This window comes from Semicossyphus pulcher, unplaced genomic scaffold (genome assembly GCF_022749685.1).
Source record: "Semicossyphus pulcher isolate SPU_LCO1_2020_fin unplaced genomic scaffold, fSemPul1.0.p SCAF_18, whole genome shotgun sequence".
Lineage (NCBI taxonomy): Eukaryota > Metazoa > Chordata > Actinopteri > Labriformes > Labridae > Semicossyphus > Semicossyphus pulcher.
The window spans coordinates 15,920,355-15,947,162 of record NW_027211691.1 but is presented as its reverse complement, the minus strand read 5'-3'; the positions used below and the strand labels follow the sequence as shown (position 1 = coordinate 15,947,162).

General features: G+C 41.4%; 2 protein-coding genes across 5 annotated transcripts; one reads left to right on the top strand and one right to left on the bottom strand.

The window, feature by feature from the left end:
* Positions 1-379: 379 nt before the first annotated feature.
* Positions 380-17,145, top strand: plcd1a (phospholipase C, delta 1a). Of its 4 annotated transcripts, none has more exons than XM_069666977.1 (15): positions 380-551; positions 4,942-5,100; positions 9,635-9,863; positions 9,997-10,126; positions 10,241-10,469; positions 10,553-10,754; positions 11,092-11,236; positions 11,351-11,503; positions 13,030-13,179; positions 13,261-13,417; positions 13,534-13,650; positions 13,757-13,935; positions 15,447-15,582; positions 15,717-15,866; positions 16,085-17,145. In XM_069666977.1, exons 1-15 carry the CDS (start codon positions 521-523, stop codon positions 16,174-16,176), a joined length of 2,259 nt encoding a protein of 752 aa, XP_069523078.1. In that variant the 5' UTR covers positions 380-520; the 3' UTR covers positions 16,177-17,145. The 4 variants fall into 4 exon arrangements, with proteins under 4 accessions (XP_069523078.1, XP_069523077.1, XP_069523076.1 ...); XM_069666975.1 differs by lacking the exon at positions 380-551 and adding an exon at positions 2,249-2,387; XM_069666976.1 differs by having other exon boundaries at positions 15,717-16,177.
* A 657-nt stretch (positions 17,146-17,802) lies between these two features.
* On the bottom strand, positions 17,803-25,748 carry vill (villin-like). Its single transcript, XM_069666972.1, has 18 exons — positions 25,677-25,748; positions 25,459-25,533; positions 25,152-25,351; positions 24,695-24,803; positions 23,482-23,592; positions 22,926-23,131; positions 22,763-22,841; positions 22,579-22,677; positions 22,251-22,404; positions 21,697-21,797; positions 21,469-21,606; positions 21,229-21,387; positions 20,807-20,986; positions 20,549-20,694; positions 20,130-20,274; positions 19,381-19,569; positions 18,682-18,951; positions 17,803-17,976 (listed from the first exon to the last, which is right to left on the bottom strand). The coding sequence occupies exons 1-18, from the start codon at positions 25,746-25,748 to the stop codon at positions 17,863-17,865; spliced, it is 2,547 nt and encodes an 848-aa protein (XP_069523073.1). The 3' UTR covers positions 17,803-17,862.
* Between the last annotated feature and the right edge of the window lie 1,060 nt (positions 25,749-26,808).

Genomic DNA, 26,808 nt, shown 5'->3' with positions numbered 1-26,808 from the left:
TAAAAAGGTGGAGGGAGGTGAGGGGTGAGGCAAGATCATACCTCACACAATAAATGGCAGGTCTGTACCCGACACGGGCAACACCCTGAATAAATCAAAGCATGCTCAAAGTGCTAAATGCCACAGAAAACACAGAGACTGAGTGAATTCTAATGTAGTAAAAGATCCACTTAACTTTATCTTATAAGGGTTTACATTGGATCAAGTGCAAGTGTTTATTTTTAGTCTTTATCGGTAGAATTCCACCCAGAGGTGTATTTTCCTCTAAGAGTAAACATGGTGTTGTACTTGTCCGACCGGTGTTGCAGTGGGTGTGGACTGACACTGCATAAGAGCCTACTGGGCTGGCATTCACTGCACACTGAGCGGGGCGGCTCAGAGGAGGACACGGGTTGGATTTTTCCCTGCATGGGACAAGGATACAAGTTTAATTGTTGTGATAGTTCATACTGTATAGCCAACAACAAACTCTGAAAGACTTTAACTCGACACATGGTCATTCATTTTGACTGGAATCACAATGGAGCACAATGGAACAGTTGGGAATCACGGTGAGTTTGTGTGTGGTGACGAACAGATGTTTTACCATAGTGCAGTTAATGTCATGGAGTTTAATTTAACCTTTGTGACATTTGAATTTCTTCTACTAGTAAAGTCAGGTGAAAAAAAAGTCAGATTCAGCAGACAAATGCTGCTGTTGACAAAACACCGGCAGCTCGCATGTTGTTTTCCTTTAAAGCAAATGTGTGGTCCGAATAATCAGGGTGGGGGCAGTGGTTTTGTTTGTTGATATGTCCCTGTTGCCAGTAAAATATCACGTCTCACGAACTAAGAGAAATGTATGCGGGTGTCATTTCTAACCACAGCCAAAGTGGTTGTTTGGTTTGGTGATGATGGGAAACTTGCAACTGACTCACACAGATTTCAAAGAATAGTTATATAAATCTTTGATTATCTTAAAAGACAGTGGAATAGCAGGGAAACATTTACATTTATCTTTAAATGTATGGAGAACTGAAAACCAGAAGGTTCAAACAGGACAGTTAAGTTATTGTTAAATCTTCATGCAAATTCCCCATGGGGTGGCGCTATTTCACAGCTCTGTCGCACAGCTGAGGATTCAGCAGCATGCAGAGTTTTATATTCAAGATTTTATTGTAAACTATTTGTAAACAGATACAGCAGGATATGTATGTATCCAAGCCCATACTGAAAAGAAAAACACATTTCAACTGTATATCAACATAATTTAGTGTGCATTTAAAGTCGTAATGGAGACTATGATGTAATTTTCTTTTCTTAAAGCACGGGGAAATCATCTCTAAAATGAGACTTTTCACTCAAGGATTGACAGGGTTTTATGAAGTCCCTGAATGTATCATTTGAGCTGATAAAGGCGACATTAAAGCTGCTGTGAGAAGTTTTTGCTTGTTATGAAACAGACTGAAATTAATTCTGATTACTCTATATGATCTACATAAGCAAACAAGACCATCAGCATCAAGACTGATTATTTCTAATGCCTGAAACTGTTGGCGGGGGGTAGGTGTCAGACGACGTGATTAAGCACGCTGCATTTGTTTACATTTTCCAAAGCAAAAATTTTAAGTGATTGATACATGTGACTGTTAAAGAAAGCAGGATGAGATTTTCTGTTATTAACCACTCAAAGCTCCTGTTAGGAACTTTCAGTTTGTGTTAATTTTTGTGCCCCCAGAGGACAAAGCTGTACCTCTTACCTCTTTGCTTATTTTGTCCTGTACATGCTTAAGTTTAAGCTTTAAGTTTGACAAAAAAACGTATCCTGCTGTCTTTAACAGTCATATGTATCACTCACTTAAAATTTTTGCCCTGGAAAATATAAACAAAGGAAGCGTGCTTAGTCTCTTCGTCTGACACCTACCACCCCACCAGTAGTTTCAGGCATTCAAAATAACTATATAGAAATAATCAGTCTTGCCGCTGATGGTCTGGGGTTTTTTTTGTAGGTCATATAAAGACATCAGAATTTATTTCAGTCCATTTCATAACCATCGAAAAGCTCCTCAAGGGGCCTTAATGTGAGTCTCCATTTTAGACCTTTTACCTCTAAAGTGTTTAAAGTCCTCTTCAGCGCGTGCACAGCTGTGGACAGTCACCGCTGCAGTCATAACAGAGCAATAGATGAGTTTAGACCCGCCCCATGAGAGGGGGGGGGACCAGCCTACGTGGTGCCTGCTTCTCTTCCACACCGAGCACAGATTAAACACCGACTGGATGTTTTCATGTTTTTAAAAGTTACCCCACAATGTCTTGTTTACACAAGCGTCCCAAAAGGACTAAATCACAGGAGCTCGCTTTCCAGGAGCAGATGAAAAAAGTTGCGTTGGAGAACGGAAAACGCCTAGGTAAGTGTCCCCCCTAAAGGTGCAATGTGCCTGAGCAGAATGATGCGCGCGCGCTCAATAGTTTGCTAACATAAGCAGGCGCGCGCCCACAATGTTTTGATAGCCCGGATTTTGGAGATCTTAATCGCGTCAGAATAAATCAGTTGTACCTTGCAGGATAATTTGCCTGGTTGTGGTGCTGTGAGGTGAAACGGCGGTGCTTTAACGGTGAGCTGTAAGAGTCTGTATATAGGCTTCCTCATTGCCCGAGGCGATGAATTCTTTCGTTTTGCCATGAAGACAACTCAGGTGACATGTTTCTGTCTTTAAAATAAAGTCAAGTACAAGGAAGTGTTTATAATTAAAATTTAAATATTGCAGGGGAATGTCCCTGTGAAGCTGAGTTTCATTACTTGTGAGTCATTTTGAAAGAACTCCTGTTCACACATTTTTAAATGTAGTATCAACGTGTTGCATTACCTTGTTTGTTCTGCCTAGCCTCTTTATTTAGCTGCCATTAGTGGGGCTTTTGCATCACAAGTCCCTGTAAAAATTATTTTCTTACTTACAAAACAAAAGTAGAGTATTTGTCTGTACCCAAAAGCCTCCCCCACAGTTTGTGTGTGAACCTTTATCATTACCTACTCTCCCTGGAGGAATCCCTCCCTGTTATTTAACCCAAATTCTTCCAATCTTCCTGCCCTAGCTTGCCTCAAATCACGGGGTGTAGCAGTACAAGATCACTTCTTATCCAGGGTTTCATCTGAAAGTGATTACTCTGCAAAAAAAGGAAAAGAAAACTCTTTAAAAAATCAAATATGACTCACTGTTATGTTTTGGGAAGTGTTACAAAGTAGAAACATATGTGTGGCTGTTCTATTAACCTAATGCTAGCATGTACACGTCCTCTTCATGGTAATGGTCTTTATGGGTTACATGGAAAAGGAGTTGGAGGGAAAGCTGACAGAAAGTTTGAGTGAGCAGAGGCGGCGTTCAAACTCTGGAGTCCTCCTCCCTGCCCGCAGAGACACTCATAAACAGCCTCTGTGAGTCTGTGGTTAGAGACGGGGGAAAAAATGTCTGTTATGTTGTGGTCCTGCCCACGAACCAGTCCCCACTGAATCGAAGTGAATGTCATTATCCTCAAATGCCCTGAGAGGACATTAATAACTGTCCTTTTTTAGTCATAACAGTTTCTACGCAGTTGCCTTGTCTTACATTAAAGAACTATTTTAATCTTCTGTAATACATAAAGTGGCCTGTAAAGTCTCCTCCCCACCCACATACACTGACAAACACCCACATTACCTCATATCTGCACAGATGGAAAACAAATAAACCAATCGTCCTGTGAGCTTACTGTTGCTTCCTACAGTGTTGTGCATGAGTTATGAATCATGTCACACACCCTTACAAAGAAAGCCTCCTCAGCAGATTGCTTCACCTGAATGATAAGCCCCTGGCACTGCTCATCTGTTGTGAAACTCTGCACTGTAGATTCAACCCCACCCTCTTACTTATCAGCTGGCGTATCAAATGGAACATGTTTGATATAACCATAGTGTTATTAGACATTAGGCACGACACCACAAAATGCAAATCTGCCTAACTAAGGTTATAAAGGGACATGTAGTGTATGCCTAAAGGGCCATGCCACTGATTTTACACATAAGGGCAAATATTATCTGCAAGCTTGTAAAGAGATAAGACTTATTATCTGCCCTGGTGTTTGAACCCTCGTTTTTAATTAACCCACGCTCAATGTTTTCCCTACCACTTGTAAAAACTGATTTAATTGAATGCAACACTAGTCAAAAAGCAGACTAAGTGGATTTCAAATATGGTAAAACATTCATTATACCTGTGTTAGAAAAGGGCAGGGATGGTCCAGTGAAAAGATGCCATTGGTTGGATTATGGGTAATGTAGGTTATGTGTTTGCGGGTCTTGACTCATACAAGGAACTAAAACTCAGGATATTTCAGCTTCTACTGCTATGATTTGGATTGTTGTTTTTTTAAAGCTCCTGTGAGGAACTTTTGGTTTGTGTCGATTTTGGCGCCCCCTGTGGACCGAGCCGTACCTCTTATCTCTTTGCTGATTTTGTGGTGGTTTTTAACGAAAAATCTCATCCGGCTTTCTTTTAGAGTCACATGTATCACTAAGTTTAAATTTTGCCCTGAAAAATGCAAACAAAAGCAGCGTGCAGTTAAAGACTTCGCCTGACCCCCCCGCCAGCGATTTCAGGCATTAAAAATAACTATTTAGACATAATCAATCTTGTCGCTGATGGTCTGGTTTGCTTGTGTAGGTCATAAAGAGTACTCAAAATACATTTCAGTCTGTTTCGTAACCAGCAAAAAAACTCTTCACAGGAGCTTTAATGTGTCTTGTGTGAGTCACTCAACTTCAAGGAAATGCAACACTACCAGGATGATCCCTTTAAGGAAATAAAAACCCGGCAAACATTTAGTAGTCCAACTGAAAACTTACAGACATATTTCCCCTCAGTAAAAACGCCATTATTTCACTCATAGTAAGATTTGTGTATGACATTTCCTTTTCCACTCCTGCAGGTTTGGAGGGAGATCCAGACCTTCAGTTCCTGCTGGTCGGTGGGGAGCTGGTTAAGGTTCGCTCAAACACCTGGAAGAAGATTCGCTTCTTCAAACTGCAGGAAGACTGCAAAACGTTTTGGCACGAGTCCCAAAAACTCTTCAGGCGAAACCAAACCTGTAAGTAAAATATTCTACTTGGTTTCATGTCTGTTTGCTTTTTTATGTGTGTAAGCAAAATTGGATTTAACTGATATAGTTTTAAAAAAAAACTTAAATAATGAATTCTGTAGGTCATTTTATTTAAGTTAAGTTACTCCGTCTGTCAACTTTGATATCAATATCCCTTTTTACACTGTGGTTCCGCCTCAGCGCCGTAACGAAGCTCCGCTGTCATGCAGCCTTTGCTATTTTACATTAGACCAAGCAATGTCGGCGTAAAGTCGCCTCAACGGTGTTTTTACATAGCGTTCTGGCAGAAGCAAAATGTGCGTGAGGTGTAAACAAACAGTGCGTAATTCAAATACAAACACATGGCGCCCTGCTGGCTCTGCTATTTACACAGATGCCATCTCGCTTCTGTTACAGAACGACTTTGCCCCCCTCCATTACGCCTCCGTGTGTAAGACATAGAAGACAGAACGTAACAGAAGCGTAATAAAAGGGCATAATAATAGCTTCCTGCTTTATAGCAAAAACACACAAAGAAATGGAAACAACTCAAACTGATTCTGCCGACAGAATAGAAAACATTATTTTGAATCAGGACTGTGTGAGGGATTATGTTCCTCTGCTCATCCTGACCGCAGCTACCAGGCCTGATAACCTCTGACCGGAGTCTGAGCCTTGAACAAACACTGAGAGAAAACAGCAGGCCTTATAGTCCCCCATACAGTCACAGCAGATAGTCACTCAGAGGTGATACGGAGCGATGCAGTTGTGTGAACGGTCATGTGTCAGAGATGAGGGCCTTGAGTTTGCAGCCGTTTCCTTGTTTACGGAAATAAGGCTTTATTGCTTTCCTGTGGGCTTTAGCTTTCTGCAATTTACTGATCAGCTCTAAAGGTAAGAGAGTGGGATGATAGCTTTTTTTGTTTTAACCATGTGTTGTATGAGTTTTATCTGATGAAAGGGTTAAGGTTTTTATTGGTGGGAATTTCAAATTCATATGATCATTTTGTTTCCCAAGATTGTAAATCTGCTACTGATGCATGTCTGTGAATCATTCCATCGGGTTGCCATAGTGGTAGAAATCTAATGTCACTAAGCAACGATGGATGACATGTCTATGACAAACAGGAAAAACAGTCACATTAGCGGGTATCTTTAACAAATATACTAATAATCCATACAGCTACTAGGAGTAGAAAGGAATATAAACAAAATGCTTACACTTCAGCCGTGTCCCGATCCACGGGCTGCAGCCTTTGAAGGAGGCGGTCCACTGAGGATGCGCCATTCATAGCCTGCGTAGAGGACCATTAAAGCCGAACTGAAATGAGACGGTCTGGTCCATCCTTGCGTCACCAAACGCCGCTCCTGTTGCCTAGCAACAGGTAGTTAGCGGGCTTACTAGCTAGCATATCTAACTTCATGTAACTTAACCTCTTATTTTAAAGATAATTCGTTTCAAGGGCCCTTTTGTTTTCTTAAACATGTGTAACACTTGCTATTCGATTGAGTTGAAACCAAAAATCTTTTACATTTTAAAGTGTATTGCTCGGCCGTTTAAAAGTCTGCCATTTCGTTTGAATTAGCACGCAATGCATCTCGGTATACGATGGGCGGGGAAATGTAGGATGCATTTGTCGGACACATCTGAAGGAGCCTTCGAATTGGGACAGCCTTCGGTGCGTTTCTGTGACGCAATCAGCCTTCAAATATGGCCTTCGAAGGCTGCGGCCGCTGGATTGGGAACCAGGCTTTTGACGTTGTACTGACTACGGCAATCCAGTCTTTCTCCCGTAGTAAACAGCTGGGCTACAACGACAGGAAGTGCGCAACATGGAACCTTTTTTTTTTAGCCGCCAGTTCACACATCACTGCTTAAAGTCCCTTATAACATTTCCTTTGCGTGTTTTAGCATCTTCAAGCTACTTGAACTTAACAAAAAAAAGTGAACAACTAGCTAGTGAACATGCTGGCTAATTAAGCTGCTAAAGAGGCAGATATGTCCCTCAGGAGTTGGTAGAGACCAAAAACAGAGCTTAAATTACAGTACTGCAGCACAAATAGGATACTGTTTGTTAGCATGTTAGCTAATGAACTTGCAAGCTTGTTTGGCTGCCTAGCTAAAAGTTTCTTGATATACATCAGGAAGTATGTGATTCCATTTTTAATGCTAACTTTTTATTTTAAATGTGTGACGCGTTTCAATTCTACTGACACATTCTGGGTGGTTCATTAATAGAAGTCATTGCCTGTAAATCGTCCACTCTCTATAAGTGAGCGAGAAAAAACCCTTCACTTCTCCTCAGTCCAAATAAAGATCAAAGCTCTGTTTTATTTGCCCTTTTCCACGCACAGTGAGTGACATTTGCCTTGAAATTATTCACACACACCTAGATAAACATGCACTGCACACTGTCAGGGTCATATGAGTTATTCATCAGATGACATGAATATCTCAGGCACGCCCGTCTTACTAGTGTCAGTCTGCTAATTGTCACAGTGATAAAATAATAAGCTGTTGTAAGACTTATCAGATCAGAATTTGACTAAGCAGTATTCATGGGCTCATATCAAGATTGGTGGGTGATTATTTTTTGCATTTCACTTCAGCCTCAAGTTAAATATTAACTTTAAGGTCAAGCTTACATTTAAACGCTAACATGGCTAACTAGCGCTCCACTACAAGGGAAACACCCTTTCCACTGCTAAATACAGACTTCTCTTTGAAGAAAGGAGTTTTAGAAACAGCAGCATGAACTTTGCCAGGGCTTAAACAATAATCTCATTGTGTAAAATTTCATCTGGTATTCAAGCAATGCCGGCGTGACACGGATGACATGACTTGGACATTGTGGTTTCAGCTCTCCAGATGGGATTCTCTGAAAGAGGTCCAAATTTACAGGCCTAAATTCCTCCACAGTGGTCTGTTTTGCTGGGGATAATGTGCATCTACAGATAAAACAAACTCTCCTCTTCTGGCGGGTGCCTTTCAGGTATTTTGTTCACCCGGCCCGCAGTCAGCTGAGTACTCCACCAAGCCTTGGGTGTGTTTCAGCATGCCACCCCCTCACTGTTGTGTTTTTCCCTTCAAGTAGCGTGACCTTTAGATTTATCCTTCCCCGAGATAGTCTCTGATTCTCACAGTAACAATGGCCGCTCTTTATGTGACTCTCAAACGTCGGGATGTAAAGGGCAGGAACACTGTGATTGTAACCCAGCTACAACATATGGCCTCTTAGCTAAGCCTGTGGTCTTTAGTGTTTTGTTACAAGGGCAGTTGCTGCCATTTAGCGTGATTAGATCATACATGGCCGTGCATGCTCTTTCCGTACATTACAACAGAGCTGGCCCCCAACATATGGGTAAAAAACAGAGAGTGGGTGTCTGATGCAACATATCTATCCCAAGATTTGACAACAGAAGCAAGGAGATGTGATGTTAAGTGCGGTAATCAAATCTTCAGATTGTGTTTAGCTAGTTCCATAGTGAACAACAAAATGTCTGTGAAACTATCACAGGGCACTAAAATTGCTGATTTGAGGCCACAATATTCTTTGTTAACCCTAATCTGAGTGAGAAATATTTTATGTATGAAGTATGAAGTGTTTATGCTTTTAAAGCTGCGCTCATCAATCCATTAACAATGGATGGAATGACTACATGTGATGCTAACGTCGCTAGCTAGCAGTGACAAACAAGCAACTGCATCTCCCCTCAGCTTTACTGAGTCTCTTTCAGCTTTGTTTGGGTTTTACGGCCCACAGCTGTACTGTTTTGGTTGACTGTCATTCTTCTAATTATTTTAAACATATTTCCAGTATCAGTCAGCTGTTTCAGTAAAAAAAAAAAGCTCTGATAAACCCACATGAACACAAAACGTCAGAGAGACAAAGTTAGCAGCTAGCTAACAAAGGGAGGTGACTTAGGAGGAGGCAGCTTTAATACCCTACATTACTGCCTACATATTCACTGGTCTTACAGTTTGAAAGTTATTTCCAGTATCAGTCAGCTGTTTCAATTTTAAAAAACATCTGATAAACCCACACGAACACGAAACATCAGAGAGAAACGTCAAATTAGCCCCTAGCTAACAAAGGGAACTTAGTTGTGCATTTAGAAGCAAAAGACCAACATGTCCCTCAGTTAGCTGTACCAGTTTTTATCTTTTGTGTTGTGCCTACTGAGTGAAGGACACAGAAGCGAGCTACAACACAGAAACAAGGCCTTTCCTGTTAGATAAGATGTAAAAACAGTTTGTGCGCTCTGTGTCATTGTGCTCACAGGACAAAAAGTCTGCTGCCAGAAGATACAGACCAGATACTCCATGGTTGTTCCATAATATCACACCAAAACAATTTACAGTGTGGTTCTTATAAAGCCATTAACAATTATCACTACTGCTGAGACTGGAAACCTTGACACCAAAACCATATTATGACAATATATACCTATATATAGGTCTTAATACCTTACTACCAAACCAATCCTTGGCGTCGCCTCAAGGGCCAGAATTTCTAACAAACACCTCCTTCTCTCCAAACAGTCTCCATTGATGACATTGATTCAGTGCGCAAGGGTCGCCAGTCTGAGGGCCTTAATAAACACACAGAGCCCAGTGCTGAACAGCAATGCTTCGCCATCATCTTCAAGGGCCGCAAGAAAAATCTGGACCTGATGGCAACCAGCGAGGAGGAGGCTAAACAATGGGTCAACGGCCTGGAGAAGATCATCAACAACATGCGCAACCTCAGCCGCCAGCAGAAGAGTGAGCAGTATCCTTGACAAGGGGTTTTGGGGAAATGTGTTACATAGGGAGGAGACATTACGTAGTGTTTTTGTAGTCCCAGATTGGTTGGGTACTTTGCGATAAAAGATGTAAACCAAATCCTTACATCTAAATGCCAGCTGGATCATCAACTGCATGCGTAAAGCTGACAAGAATGATGACAACCAGATGACCCTGAAGGAGCTGAAGCACTTCCTGCGGCAGATCAACGTTGAAGTGGACGACACGTACGCAGAGGAAATTTTTAGGGTCAGAAAATTCATCAGTCATCATCTCCTTTTTAACATCAATACATTACCCGTGAAATGTGTTGTTTGTTCAACTTACGTGGGTCTGGTTGATTGATTGTCTCATGTTGTATAGACATGTGACAAGTCCAATTCAGGCTCCTTGGAGGGCTCAGAGATCAAACACTTCTACGACCTGCTGACACACCGGGAGGAGGTCGATGTGATTTATGAACAGTACGCTGAAACAGAAGGCCAGATGAGTGCCAGAGACCTGCTTAACTTCCTGCTGAATGAGCAGAGGGAGCAGGCGTCCATGGAGGACGCTCTGAAGCTGATTGAAAAGTACGAGATGGATGGGACAGGTAGGGTTATCATTGCTAAGGCTTTATTCTGTAGTTAACATTCCTCATAAAATATCATGATCATCCTGTCCTCTGTCCTCCAGCGAAGCAGAAGAAACGCCTAACCAAAGACGGCTTCCTGATGTACCTGCACCAGGAGGACGGCTCCATCCTCAACCCGGCCCACAAACAGGTGTATCAGGACATGCACCAGCCCCTCAACCATTACTACATCTCCTCCTCACATAACACGTACCTGATGGAAGACCAACTCAAGGGACCCAGCAGCACAGAAGCCTACATAAAGTAACTCATTTCACATATTCTAAAAAAACATCTTCAACCCTAACCCCACATTATTTTGATGCCATTCCATGCCACTATGGATATGTTTTAAAGAAATAACCTAAATACTTTTCACCTACTTCCTTTATTGTAAGGAAGTAGTTACATAATTTAGTTTCAATGTCAATGAAAGGAGAAGAAAGTTGGACCGTAAGTCCTAATATTTATTTTAGCAACAACCAGTGTCTGCTTTCAGTTGCACTAAGTAATGCACATACGTTGTAGCAGTCTTGGACCTTCAAATGAAATGCAGGTAGAGTAGTGTGGAGGTTTTCAGGAATGTTTTCCCTCCTTGCAGAGCACTGATGAAAAGCTGTCGCTGTGTGGAGCTGGACTGTTGGGACGGGGCAAACGGGGAGCCTGTCATCTACCACGGCTACACGCTCACATCCAAAGTGCTCTTCAGAGACGTCATCAAAGCCATCAAAGATTATGCCTTCAAAGTATGTCAGATAGTGTGTTAGTGTCCATAAAGAAAGATAAATTCCCCTTTACACAATAAGGGAGAGGCTGAGATTAATCTTTACTGAATGATTGTTTCTTTTTTTTCCTTCCAGACGTCTGACTACCCAGTGATCCTGTCTCTTGAGAACCACTGCACCGTGGACCAACAGAAGCTCATGGCCCATCACCTGATCGCCATCCTGGGTGATGCTTTGGTCACAAAACCTCTGGGCAACGTTATGCCCGCCAACTTCCCCTCACCTGAGGTGGGTGGCCTTTAACCTTACCTTAGTAATTCATATAGCCTCGCTTCAGAGCCTTGCTGTAAATACCCTTCCAGTAAGCTGCAGAGGAAGACCACACCTTCTTCTGTAAGTTAGTGAACCGCTCTGCAAGATTCCTGTCTACCTGTTACCGTTAGATTTATCAACAGATATTTGTGAATCTGAGGCTTGGCTTTTAAAAGAGAGGCTGTTATCCAGTGGAATTTGGTTTGTACTGTTATACTTAAGCAATATCACACTCTTGGTTGTGCTGTTTGATGAATAGCAGCACGGATATTAGGGCTTTGTGTTGAAGATAATCACAGCCATGCGGATATTCAGTACAACAGCACGACCTAGAGTGTGATGCTTTTATACAACAGTTCTACAAACAGCATTTAGCAGCGAATATTTGCCTCGCGTTGTTCGTGCGAGTTTGACGGCCGGTTTAAATAACAGGCGAATATCTGCCCTTCGCTTCCGGAATGGAGGAGAGGAAGCGGGGCTTATCTCCATGGTTACCAATGGCGTCAGGAGAATCTCGATGTTGATAGGCTTTCGCTACACCAAGTGAACTCTGCAAATTCGCAGAGGAAGTAAAATGTTTTCAACTCACGCAAATATTGTGTCTCGTCATTCGCGCCACCCGACACAAATTCGCGTCCTTGCATTGACTTTGTAGGTAATCTCGCCGCAGATTTGCGCCTATTCGCGTTCAGCGTGAACGCACAGTAACGCTAATTAATGCTATTCAGAACACCTTAGGTGAAGGAATACATGGGGTTAAAATCCCAGTGCTGTTGTGCTATATATCAGCAATACGTTGAACAGTTTATTCCAAACAAATTCTTATCTTGTATGGTGATAATTGTCTGTCCAAATGCGGAGGTCCTTGGCTGTGAGAGCGGGGTGGTGGTGGTAAGAGTCTCCAGAATCCAGAGTCAGGGGCTGGCAGGGTTGCAGAGGCTGTAGTCTTGGAGCTGGGCGCAGGAGGCACAGAGATCTGGGCACAAAAAGAAACTAGGACAAGAAAACACTTTCAAAAATTCCTTCAAGAAAAAGCCTGAACTGTGTACCACTCAGGGTAAATGGACGATCTGGCGAGGAGCGGAAGACTGAGCCGGGCTTTTATCTTGCAGAGTGTGTAGGTGGCTTGATTGTGGATGAGTAGCAGGTGTGCAGACTTGATTGGCAGAACAGGCGTGTGAATCCATGCCCAGCTCCTGATGAATGCTCACACACAAACACAAAGAGAGAGAAAAAAGGAGCAACAAGGGGAAAAAAGAGTAGGATCCTCACACACTCATGCAATGCCTGTGGTCCAATCAAATTACTTGCTCAGAACTAACTGTTCTGCAAAACCCTTGGCTGTTAAGGGGGGTGGGGGGGTGACAAAACAGATGCTTTTCCCTATTGAAAAATCAGAATATGCTTCCCTGCATACAGTAATTATATGCCACATTACTTCACAGTATGTATCCTGGGTTTTATGTTTACATATTGCATAACAACACATTGTTTTTGTTCAGGATCTGAAGGGCAAATTCCTCATCAAGGGAAAGCGATTAAACAAACTGAATGCTGCCTTCAACAATAGCAGCACCATAGAGGAAGATACCGTGTCTGAGGAGGACGAGGCTGCAGATGTTAAGGAGAATGGACAGAAAGCCAAACCAAAGGTGTGTCAAGGGTGCCAAATTAAAAAATATATCACCTTTGGATGAGTCGAAACTAAGCTACTATCCCGTCTTCTTTTTTAGAAATCAAAAATCAAACTCGCCAAGGCACTTTCAGACATCGTCATTTACTGCAAGAGTGTCCATTTCAATGGCTTTGAACACGCGAAGGAGAACCAGGACTTCTACGAGATGTCCTCCTTTAAGGAGAGTAAAGCTTTCAACCTGGCTGAGACTTCAGGTAAACACCACATCTTACTAACTTTACTGACATACTTGATAATAATCCTCGAGAGCAAAGTATGAAAATTGTGTTTAAGTGTGTTAAAGGATTGTTGTTTTAATGTGTTACCGTAGCTACAGCCTATATCCATCACAACATGGACAAACTCAGTCGGATCTACCCAGCTGGCTCCAGAACCGACTCCTCGAATTACAGCCCAGTGCCCATGTGGAACGTCGGCTGCCAGATAGGTACACTCCAACATCATCTGCATCATGCAAAAATCCAACTATTAGCATATTAAGTGTTAAGTGTGAGTAATGGTTTTACTCCCTTCTCCCTTTGAATTGGTTTTAGTGGCATTGAACTTCCAGACACCCTCCAAGGAGATGCACATAAACCAGGGTCGCTTTCTGCCAAACGCTGTTTGTGGCTACATCTTGAAACCTGAATTTCAGAGAAGCCTGTCCTCCCAGTTTGATCCCAACACACTTACCAATGGGCCCTGGTTAAAGAGGAAGACCTTTCATGTCATGGTGAGACTTATTTGAGGTTAAAATGGAAAGTTTTCTGCTGAGTTTTCTTCACCTTACATTCAGTGTCAACAAGCTTCACGTGTATACCCGAGAGCTCACAAACATTTTGAATGCTCGTGAAATAATGAAAATGTGTATATATATATATATATATATACCTCTGAAGTTGTGCCGATGTATCTGGCACCAAGACGTTAGCTGTAGATCCTTTAAGTCCTGCAATTTGCGAGGTGGGGCCTCCATGGATCGGACTTGTCCAGCACATCCCACAGACGCTCGATTGGCTGAGATCTGGGGATTCTGGAGGCCAAGTCGACAACTTGAACTCGTTGTCGTGTTCCTCAAACCATTCTTGAACTATTTTTCAGTGTGGCAGGGCGTATTGTCCTGCTGAAAGAGGCCACTGCTATTAGGGAATACCGTTTCAATGAGGGGTGTACTTGGTCTGCAACAATGTTAGGGTAGGTGGTACGTGTCAAAGTAACATCCACATGAATGGCAGGACCCAAGAACATTGCCTCTGCAGGCTTGCCTTCTTTGGGGACAGTACATCCTGGTGCCATGTCTACCCCAGGTAAGCGATGCACATGCACCTGGCCACACTTTAAGCGGTGGACAGGGGTCAGCATGGGCACCCTGACTGCTACACAGCCCCATACGCAACAAACTGCGATGCACTGTGTGTTCTGACACCTTTCTATCAGAACAAGCATTCACTTTTTCAACTACAGTAGCTCTTCTGTTGGATCGGACCACACGGGCCAGCCTCCACTCCCCGACTGCATCAGTGAGCCTTGGCTGCCCATGACGCTGTCGCAGGTTCAGGGGTTTTACCTTCCTTGGACCAACTTTGGTCGGTACTGACCACTGCAGACCGGGAACACCCCAAAAGAGCTGCAGTTTTGGAGATGCTCTAACCCAATCGTCTAGCCATCACCATTAGGCCCTTGTCAAGTCGCTCACATCCTTAAACTTGCCGATTTCCCTGCTTATCAACACATCAACTTCGATCAAAATGTTAACCTGCTGCCTTACATATGGCTTACATATGGCCATTGTAACGAGATAATCAATGTTATTCACTCGACCTGTCAGTGGGCATAATGTCATGGCTGATCAGTGTATATATTTGAGAAAAAGGTCACCTACTTTGTTCACTGTTCAATGTCACATCCATGGTTCAAAGCTAAAAGTCCCCTTCCTTTCATTTCTGTTGGCCTGTTTCTGTTTTTTTGGTGCATTGCCACCACCTGTTGCTGGAAATGTGTATTGAGTGACCCCCTGCTAGAGGACACACTTACAAAGTGGGGACCCTAATAAAAATAAACATTGCTCTACAGCGCTACTAGTGGCCAAAGAAATCATAGCGCTACTAGTGGTTAAAAACTCTACATCTTGTATTTGGATTTGTTTATTATATACTTCAAGGTTTACTGAGGACTTTTTCATGCTGTACACATGATTGAGGTTGTTTTTAACTCCATTTGTACATGTTTTTTGTACTACTAAAGGTGATCTCAGCTCAGCAGTTACCTAAACTCAACAAGGACAAACACAAATCCATTGTTGACCCTCTGGTGAGAGTGGAGCTCTGTGGTGTCCCAGCGGACAACGCAAGCAAGGAGACACACTACATTGAAAACAACGGTCAGCATAACACACATAAGCAGATATGACACACGGTGAATTTTTCCAAACATGAATTTCAGTTTTTTTATTTATTTAACATTTGGCAGAACAAAAAAAAGTTGCACCATCTAAATACTCATCCATCCCTGCAGGGTTCAACCCCATGTGGAACGAGAAATTCCAGTTTGACGTCCATGTCCCAGAGCTCACCATGGTGCGATTTGTGGTTGAGGACTATGACTCAACATCCCAGAATGATCTCGTCGGGCAGTACTGTCTCCCGCTAACCAGTGTACAGGACGGTAGGAAAGACCGGCTCAAACTGCATAAAGTACTGAAGTGGAGAAACAATTCTTTAGGCCCAGATGCGAACAAGAGTTTTACTAAACATACACCCTTTTACCAGTTGATGAATTTTCACCTCATAAGGGTTGCTGACGTCTTGCAATAGATCACATGACGTGCTTTTGACTCTAATTTGCTGACGAAGCTAAAACTCACTTCCCTTTTTTTTCCCCAGGATATCGCCACGTCCCGCTGCTCACAAAGAGAGGAGATGTCATCTGCTCAGCGGGATTGTTTGTGCATCTCATGCTCATCGACGCTCAGTAGGTTGTGTTTGTAAAAAACCCCTCACATCAGCAGCGGAGTCTTTTGTGGAAACTCTAAAGAAAAATATGTCCAGTTTTAAAGCTTAATAACAACAACTCTCATCAAATGTTTTAATGATTTTTCATGGAAAAAAAGACACATCAGCTTCAGGCGCTGACTCACTCTCGTTTGTGCAACACTTTCCTGTCATTGTATAATTTTAGCTTTAAAAAAAGTTTGGTTGAGAGCTCCTGTGTGCTAAAAAGAAGAGTGAACTAATGTGAATGAAAGAGCAGTGAATGAGCAGTGTAGAAAATTATTTAAATATAGTCTTTAAACTGTATTTGCCATACTGGGGAGACGTACAATAAGTAGTAAGAGTAATAGTAAGGTGTAATTCCTAGCTACAGATTTATTTGCTCTGTACTTTCTGAATAGTATTTTAATGTTTTAGGATTTCCCTTCAGAATCAAACAGAATAAAAGTCTTGAAATAATGTATTTTACAAGCAACACAAGTACTTTACGTTTTTGTATTAGTGTTTCTAACTAGAACAAGCCTTGATTTACATTTTTCATTTTCAACACCGTGATGATGTTGGTCACTGCAGCAGTATGAACAGTACGAGAAGGCAAAATGTTTTCCCCAGAGAGCCACGTGTATGTGCATGTGTTCAGGTGTCTTTTTATGCAATGTTTATAGATTCTATTTTCTTTTTTTTTTTAACAGACTAAAAACTTGTTTTATTTGACTAATGAAAAAGTGAATATCAAGAAATGTATCATATGTGAATCTTTTTAAACATATTGACCTTAACACACTTTCTCAAGTATGTCGTGTCAGACAAATCCCATTTTTGTTTTTCAGCATTCAGTGTATTAGGGCAGTTTTTTCAATGACAAATTCACGAGTGTCTTTGCTTTCAGTAGGTCTTGTCACTTTTGCGTACATTTGCACTAGCTCTAAAATAAATCCAGCAGAGACCCTGAATGATTGTTTCGTGTGTTTATTCATAATATACATGATCTAGCCATGCGAATGACAATAATATGCTGAGACAAAATGATCATGCTGTGATCAGCATAAATAATGAAAGATATATATAAATATAAAGCACAACAATTGAATTATTTTATTTATATTGTAATTCAGGTATTTTAGGGATGCACGATATTTGATTTTTTGCCGATATCCTGATATTTTCCAAGCATTTTTGCCGATTTCGATATCGATATATTAGGCACATGTTTTTCAGCTAATGGCAGAGTATATCAATCATCATCACGAACATCATCGTGCACAGTCGCACCGAATAATGTTGTAGCATTAGGTCAAGCTTTTTTAGGAAATCATCGAGCATTTTGGCAGAATTAAAGTGTTGTTTTATCAGTGGAAAATATCGGCAGAAAAATCTCCGATGCCAATATGTCATTTTCAAGCCATAATCTGCAGATACAGATAATATCGGCCATCCCTAATGTATTTGTTATACAACAATCTGGTTAATAAGCACAATCATTAAAACACTTTCATCACTTTAACTTGATTTATGGATGGCAAAATTGTAAGAAAGTAAAAGAAAAAGACAATATTGAGATGAAATGATTGAGGCCTCTAATCGTGTCTCTCTCAACAACTGATAAAATGCTCCCTTAGTTTGCTTGACAGAGTGAGACAGGTTTAGCAACGTGTGTAATCAAACGTTTCTCAGAAAAGACCTGCTTTTTTCTTCAAGTCAGTCTGCCTCCATTTTGGCAGGCGGTAGAAGTCTAGGCGAGTCGTGCCAAGCAGGTTCTCAAAATCCACATCAGACAGGCAGTCCTGAAGTCAGAGCACAGATGAGGACAGAACATAGTTAGGATGACCCCTACTGTACACACTGTGTTATTACATCAGGACACACAAATACTTATTACAATGTGCTGAGCACCTCCCTCTGAATCACAGTCATTCTTGGAGCCATGGAACGATTATAAGACAATGGGGAACTTGGCAGAGGCATGTAAAATGTGCTCCACCCCTGCTTGAATAAGACACTCTGTTTGTGGCTGTTAGTGATGCAAAAAAACTAGATAATAACAACAAAGGTGCATGGTGCCTTTTTGAAGTTGTTTTGTTTACCTTTGCAGCTACTTTGTTTATTTTGTAGTTGTTTTGTGTCTCTTTGTAGTCAGATAGTTACTTTGTGGGTGTTTATCATCTCTTTGAAGTTGTTTTGTTTATCGTTGTAGTTACTTTGTTTATTTTTGTCATTGTTTAGTGTCTCTTTATAGTCAGATAGTTACTTTGTGGATGTTTATCATCTCTTTGAAGTTGATTTGTTTATCTTTGTAGTTGTTTTTGCATCTCTTTGTCCTCATTTTGTGTCTTTGAAGCGTCTCTTTGTAGTTGTATTCCTTCTTTTTATAATCATTGTGTGCTGATAGTTGTTTGCACGTCTTTGCAGTTGTTTCAGAAGTAACACCTTACACATAATGACTACCATGTTTGTCGCCATTTGCGCCAGATCCATAATTCTGCACCCACCTCTTTCTGGCTTGGGTCCACTCCCTTCGGCAGCTCGGTGGGAGACTTGCTGATGAGGAGCTCTGGCTTCAGAAACGTCCCAGAGCCTCCAGCAGAGGGCGACTCAGTGCCACCAGCTCGGAAAGATGACGGGCTGCTGGGAGTAGAGGGTCTGGGAGAAAGATCATGGAACCGGTACATGGGAGGGGAGCTCATCGGGCCCCCTGGGGCCCTGTAACCACCCCCACTCATCCCAACAGGACTCTTATTGAGATCAGCGTTGTTTAGATCCTGCAGGAACCGGATATTAGCGTATGAAAACACATTTTTTAGAGCATTTAGGATAAAACAGACAATATATGTTATTTTTGATATTAGTATGTTTAGTCATTAGGGTTAGCGTGTGAGGATTAGTGTCAGTCAATCACTTACTAAAGTTATCTGTGAGATAGATTCTGCATCACTCAGCTTTTTTTTCATGTCCTCATAGGAGTTTCCTCCCTGTTAAGAAGATCGGGTTAGACAGGGCTGGAAATTAGAAAGCATGCGAGGTCCTCTTCTTTGACAAACATAAGATCATCCACATATAACTGTGTCATTTGTAAGATTTGTGTGAATAAGATTATTCATTGTATTCATGTGATATTTGATGTAATGGAAATGTACAGTCATATAATTAAAAGCACTCTGATTGACATCACAGAGATTAAACAAACTCACGCTCCACTTATGTGGGTCCCATGCGTTGAACCAGCCGGTGAAGGTCAGCGGTTCATATCCCTGTTTAATAAAGATGACGGCTGTGTCGGGGTCCCGGCCTGCTGGGTGGCTCCTCAGGTAGTCCCGAGCGCTGTTCCACGCCTCTTTGGTCTCGTGCTGGTTGGCTGATATTCCAACCCACAAGAAAATCTAAAGAGATTTTGAGAGAGATGAAAAATAGAGATTTATTCCACTTGAATGTATTGCTCATTACTTGTCCATACAAAAGCATATGATTAGTATTTAAAAAAAAAAGTATTTAAAAACACTTTAAATCAAATCTTCCTTAAAGTAACAATCTCACACTTTTTCATTTAAATAAATGTCTTTTAAGTCACTATCCCTGTATAAGGTAACACAATGGTGATTGAGCCAAAGGCCCTCTGATGAAAGCCTTTGCATTTGCAGGATATAGTATAATTATGGACTGGCTGCCTGGTGCGACTGTCGAGGAACAAATCACAAGCGGCGCCCAGTTAGTGACGCGTTTTCCATCAGCCAGCAGTGGTTGGTCTGCCAGAGAGGGTAGGCGGAGCTAAGTGGCTGTAAACAGTAATCTACTATGGCTGAACAAACAAAGAAAAGATGGATGACGACAGATACAACTTCAAAAATAAGTGAAAATCCAAAGAAAAAGAAACAAATTCGACAAATTCCTTGTTGGAAAGGGGTATAACTAATTCCAGCTCCTCCAGCTCCAGACCTCTCACCTCCTCCCAGGCGTCCAGCAGCATGACATCCTCCTCGTCCAGGTCGTTCTGGGCGAAGTCGTTCACCTCTATCATCCTGAACTGGCCGCTCTGATTGGAGCATTCAAACAGCCGGGGACAGTGAGCAGGCTCCTCCCTCTGCAGTCTGAAACAACATCACGCTAGCTGTCATTACAACTGCGTAATCTGCTCCATGTACGTGTGTGTGTGTGTGTAGGGGAAGATGACATTGGGCATATTCCACTGACCTTGATGTAAAAATAATCCATGCAGATTTAAATGTAAGCTTATTACTGTCTCAAAATATGATTAAAGAGCTTTTTGGACCAGTTTTGGAGACTGGTGCTTGTTTATATGTTACTTAAAATAACATATTTTTTTGCTTTATTTACTACAATTATAGCAGTGCCTGTGTTTACCTTTTGTCACTGGCATAGGGGGCCTTTCCTCCCAGAGCTACCCAGAATTCAGCTCGCTCCTGGCCCTCCATCACCACCTGCTTTTCCTGCCTGGACAGCACATCAGACATGGCTCTCCCCATCACCCTCTCGTCCCCGCTGCAGCCCTGGAGACACACAGAGGCAGACATGAAAACACACGCGCGTGTGTGCGAAAATGCAAAAACCTACATTTGCATTCGTAAAAAATTCAGTTTGCGTGATGCTTTTTGCACGCACCTTTCCATACCACAGGTAGCATACGCGGTCGGTCTTCAGCAGGAAAACATCGTTGGTGTTGAGAGAAGTGGAACTCGCCGGCACTTCAGTGGCCTTTGTGTTCAGCTCATCGCTCCCTCTCACCTGGAACAGCCTGGCACCTCGGTCAGGGTTGACCACGCCAGGTCGGCCTGTACCTCCCTGATAAATCACACAAAGCACGCACAGATTTAAACACTTATATGCAAAAGATGTTTGTTATATTTGTAAGTGTTTTGTAAAGCAATTCGCCCCTGAGAAATAAAACATGTTCTTATTATATTGCCGTAACATTTTCCCCAGTCTTCTTCTATAATTGCAGCCATAAAGAAGATATAAATCTTATAGTGCATTTAACAGTTTGTAATCAAGAACAAAGTTGTCTTCTGTGTGAAAAATCGCACCTCGAAGATGATGAATTTGCCTTTGAAAATAGCCAGGAAGTGGCGCGGCTCCTTTCCCATGACCACCCTGACCTGCACTGGGGCTCCATTGTACTGGTTATCGACATTGACAGCCTGGAATGCACAAGCTGTGATCTCATCTTTAGTGGCGTGACGGCCCTGGTGTCAAATAATAAAAAAGGGTTGTAAGAGCCAGAAAGAGATATAAAAAAAAGAGATTCCTTCTGTGGTGATACTGACCTGCCACATGTAGAGTATGTACTGCTGCTGGTATGATCTTTTATACGAGTACAGCACCAAGTAGCAGTCTCCTCCATAAAACTGTCCGTAAGTACTTGGATTTACTTCAGCCAGCTCCAAGTCCTCGATACGCCACACCTAACGTCAAAGTCGACAGAAATGTGAGCGCATTCTTCCTCTCATGATACAGACATAAGCATCAATAATCTTTTTTCTTTGAGTCTTGACCTTAACATCCCCAGCGGCGTCGTCCACCATGCGCTGCTTTGCTGCTAGTTCAGGACGTGCGTGGAGCTGCATCACGTCGAACTTCACTTGCTCCACTTTTGCTGTACGGAGACCCAAAGTTTTCAGTCTTTAAATAAATAATTACATAAATGATACAGAAACAAACTATACTATATTATTGTGAAACTGTTGAAAAAAAAAGATGCTGGAATAAGACAAAAAGTATATCAATTATTGTACACTTTTGGCCTCCATAACCTACGGAAGAGGACTAGGGCCACTGGAAAAAAAAAAAATTAAGGTCCAATTAAAATTTTTTTAAAATTTTTATTCGGAGAAAAAAAGTCAGAATTCTGAGATTAAAATCAGAATTCTGACTTTTTCCTCAAAATTCTGACTTTTTTTCTCCAAAAAAACAAAAAAAAAATGTATTGGACCTTCATTTTTTTTTTCAGTGGCCCTAATCCTCTTCCGTAATAACCACATTTTAACCATCTCTCGTATTTGACCATTTACTTTGACCCAGATGTAAATAAAGGTTGTGTTTAGTTTACCCGTCTTTCCCACGCTGTAGGTGGTACCAAGACCCTGAGTCAGCCCCTGATCTCTCCAGGATTTGAACAAGTGCTTGAACATGGCTGACTCTCCGCCCTCTGTCATTACCTCCACACTGGTGCTGGACGGGTAGTTCTTGGCTTTGATATAACCCTGGTAGAAATGAAGAGTGTCTTTTACTACTTGAATGGTTACTGTTTAACATGCTGGCAAGAGAGGACTATAATATTGAAGAATCATGGCGTGTTGAAGTGTTTTATTTGTAGTACACAATTCGACCTCATATTTAGGTTTGCCAGCTTCACACCTGATTTTTTGTAAACTCACCACTGCCCTGTTGAGAGCTTCCCGTCGCTCCTCTTTGGAGGCGTGTTTGCCTTTCCACACCATCACACTGGAGCCCCTCTGGTCCAAAATGTAACAGTCCTGACCGTGAAAGAAAAAGAACAATAAGACTGGTCCTGTTTTCTACAATAACAGTGTCTGAGGTTTAAAGAATAAAATACATTACAGAGGAGCGCAGCAGGTCTTGTGTGAGAGGCTGCGTGGCCACTTCTTGAACCACCAGATTCCCGCTACTTTCATAGACGCTGAGGGAGAAAACAAATCATTGTCTTATAAAATGGCCAAAACATTTTCAGCAATAACGCTACAGATGAAGTAAAAGTACTTACTGGTAGAGTCTGACCGTGTTGCTCTGCACACTGTCAGTTTGGTCATCAGGAACGGCCCCCCTCAGCGGCCCACTTCTCTGACCCAGCACGGCGGTCATGACCTTCATGAGCTCTGGGGAGCCTTGCTCGTCTCCTCCCTCCACAACGCCGATCTGAGCTCGGCCTGCTCTCTCCCTGTCACGGATGTCCTGAGCCAACAACACCGCCTGCGAACAACCGAGGGGAAAAAAAAGTATCGCTATGATGAGAAATCCTCCATAATCACAATTTGGCAAAATAGACAATTCTGTCATATCCAGTTTTGTTTTACCACTAATTGTAAATCATAAGCTTTAAGTTGTAATTTCAAAGAGTCTCTTTGGCGGCACCTATGGTGATAAACAGTAATTGCGGGAGCACACTTCCCAGATATCCAAACAGTGTTGCATGTGTGACGTCCACGGTTGGCTCCGGTTGTAACTCTTGATTTTCCTCACTGGCGGTCGCTTTTCTTTTTAGACTGTTTGCCTTCATCTGAGCGTGAGAATATACTCCTACGTTGCAGTGGATAGATTACCTTGAGCTTTTCTCTCCTGTTGCTATGGGGCCCGTTCCACTGAATGATGGCTTTCCCGATATCCAGCAAGAATATGTCTCCATTGTTAAAGCTGTTCCATGCCACCTCCACCTGCACACAAGCAAACAATCATCAGCTTCCTTTATTCAAATAAACAGTACATGCTGGCATGAAAACGATAGAAAAACATACTGGGCAACAAATGCTGCGAACACAGGGAAATATTACTCAAGCACCGCACTGTCAGAGAACTCCTCAGGCAATTAACAACAGCTTTGACAGCTTTAAAAAAAAAGCACGCCGTCATTTGTTTAAGAGGGAAAGACAAAACCCCCTGTAGCGACAACAGGAAGTTAGCAACTGTGGCGGGAGGGATATGCTAGTAGGGTGTTATGTTAACCTTTAACCTTGCTCTTGTGTGATTGTATCATTGCAAGTCGGTTTGAATGTGTAGGACAACATAAACAAACATTATTCTAACAGTTTATTGTAAAAGAGTTTCTACAGAAGTCGAATCATTTCGGTGAAATACAATAAATTCATGCTAATCAGCTGCATATTGACCGTGTTGCTCTTGCTATCGATAAGAAACAAGGGAGAGCGGATCATGACAGCTAATTCCAGCACTGAGCATGCTAACACGGTGGAGACATTGTATTCTTACAAATGGAGGCGAATTAAGAGGATAAAAAGGACGAGTGTCTGACGAAGCTGCATTTAATACTGTAAATTAGCGTCGTTAGCTGAAAGTAAGCTAGTTCTGTTACGTGCTGTGTACATTGGGCTGACGTTAGCTGCAGCTAGCAGGCCACTGCTAGCTAGCTTGAGTTGTGTCGCGCTTTTTACACTGTAACATTTAATGAATCTGCTTTTACTGCTGTTATTTTGTAAATTTACAAATGCTTTTCGATTAGCATTGTGGTGTTTTAGATTGTTCAAAATGTTTTTATGCATTTGTTTAGTTAAATAGTGAGGCACAGAATTCATTGTGCCTGCGTTTTACATGTAGTTAAGTACATTTTGATTATATACTTGGTATTATTGAATTTCATTTTTCTTTGTAATAATTTTTGTTATTATTTGTTTTGGTAAAAACCTTTAGCGCCTGCTACAAACAATTCAGCTACCCCATAATTCCTTCAATCCAATTCCCTGCTACGGTGCCAGCAGATTTAATCCCCTATCACAGCCTTTTATATCTCACTGTGCATACCTCTGACGCTGTGACATGCTTCCTCCCTTTGACGTGGAGCAATCTCAGGACATTGTAGGCGTTTGTGTCAACATGGTGAAAACCTGAAGCCACTCCCCCTTTCTTGTAGCTGTGGAGAGATCAGTAACTAAAGTTCAAGTGTAATAAAACAAGAGCAGACTGGAAACAGAATGAATGCAAATCAAAACTATTGAGAGCATTTTTCTTATTAAGTTATATTATGATGAAGGAAAAACGCAATGAAAAGTAAGAGGTCCATGAACTGGTCGAGAGGAAACTGTTTTTCTTTGCTAAGCTTCAACAAAACAAGTGTAATTTGTGTCATAATGATTCCATGCCGAGGGATTAGTCGTGTAAGCCTTGTCCCAGCAAGATTACAGCACAAGTGTGACTCCCTCTTTTTATTTAGTCACCACCCACTTCTCACTCTCATACCAGTCCCTTTTTGTTCACTTACATGAGGCCATTTTTAAAGTAGCTCCTAAACCGTGGCGACTCGCAGCCCTGCACCTCCCTGTGCTGGACCGGACTACCACCCAGGTGCTCGTCCAGCTGGGTGACGAAGATGGCGGCTGCACCTTGCTCGTCCTGAGAGGAGGCCTTTCCTATCCAGTAGTGGATGTCGGCAGACTGTCCTGAACCCTTGTTCTGACTTATCTGGTGTAGATAAACAGAAGGAGGCACCATCACACTTCCATACATACTAGCAAATCAGGCATGAATCACACGGCTTCATTCATTTATGTTGAACCTCTTGTACTCACATAGAGAACAATGTAACAGTCCCCCTCAAAGAAGTTACCAAAGCCCTGGGCTGGAACATGCACCATCTGCATGTTCTGAAGAAGAGAACAACAACAAATGAGTTGATTGTTATGAATTCTGGCACAAAAATAATATTCGAGCACGGTACAACCTGCCGAGTAACGTGCACATAAGCAGTGTTGTGGGTTGTAAGATATTTGTTTCATGGCTGACTTACATTGATGGTCCATATCTGCAGGCCTGGCTTTCGGTGGACATTTCGAAATGCGTCTTGACTGTCATCACTCATCCTTCTGCTGAACTAAAAAAAGAACATAAAGCAAAAAAGTGAGCGAAGCCATTGCTTTCAAATTTCATTAAACAGTGTTTTTCTTCCCCATGTGAAAAAGAAATATACGTATACAGGTGTCTGATTTATGCACAGAAACTTTAAACATCTTACATGCTGAAGCACGATATCTACAACAATACAGTCTTAATATATAGATATATGGTCATCGATAGAATGTAACTTTGTATATTTACTCATGAACTGTGATTACGTGCTGTTTTAATTATATATCAGTATTTCCTTTTACAGCTCCTTTCAAATTTCTACTTCACTAATCTTCATAGTATAATTTTATGAATAAATAATATTGTGTAATAATATGACAATTAAAATTAATTATTTATATACAGTATATTATATATTATTTTATAATAATGTATTTATTTATTTCTATTTACATATTTTATAATAATTAATGAATTAATAATTATTTATATATAATTATTCATATAATGTATAATTATAAAATAATAATATAATATTTTTCATACAATAAAAAAATGGTTACTATTAGGACAGTGGCTTCACTTGATTATTTTTAAGAAAAAAAAATACTACATTTTATTTTCAGAAACAATTAAAAGCTATTAAAAACGTTACAGTTTCACCTCAACCAACTACAACATACATAAATTATTATGAATCCAATAATATATTACACAATAGTTACATCCACCAAAGGTTCTAAAACTGCAATAAAAGTAATCCTATTTTTATTTTTGGAAATAGGTTTTCAAATTGTGTATTTTATTGATAAGACTGCTAATGATAGCTATAGGTTGTGGTTAGCATACTTTGGCTTACCTCAGCTACACTCTTCTGCTATATTAATTGACATCCTAACAATAACACATCTTGGCAAAGTGCGTTGACCTTTAAGTACAAGATTTGAATGAGGGACTTTTACAACGATAACCGTTGAATGGTGAACTTTTTGGTGAAATTGATAAGTGCACTCAATTGCTCTCTTTGAGCTCTATTTTTGGTCTCCACCTCCTCCTGAGGATTATAATTGTCT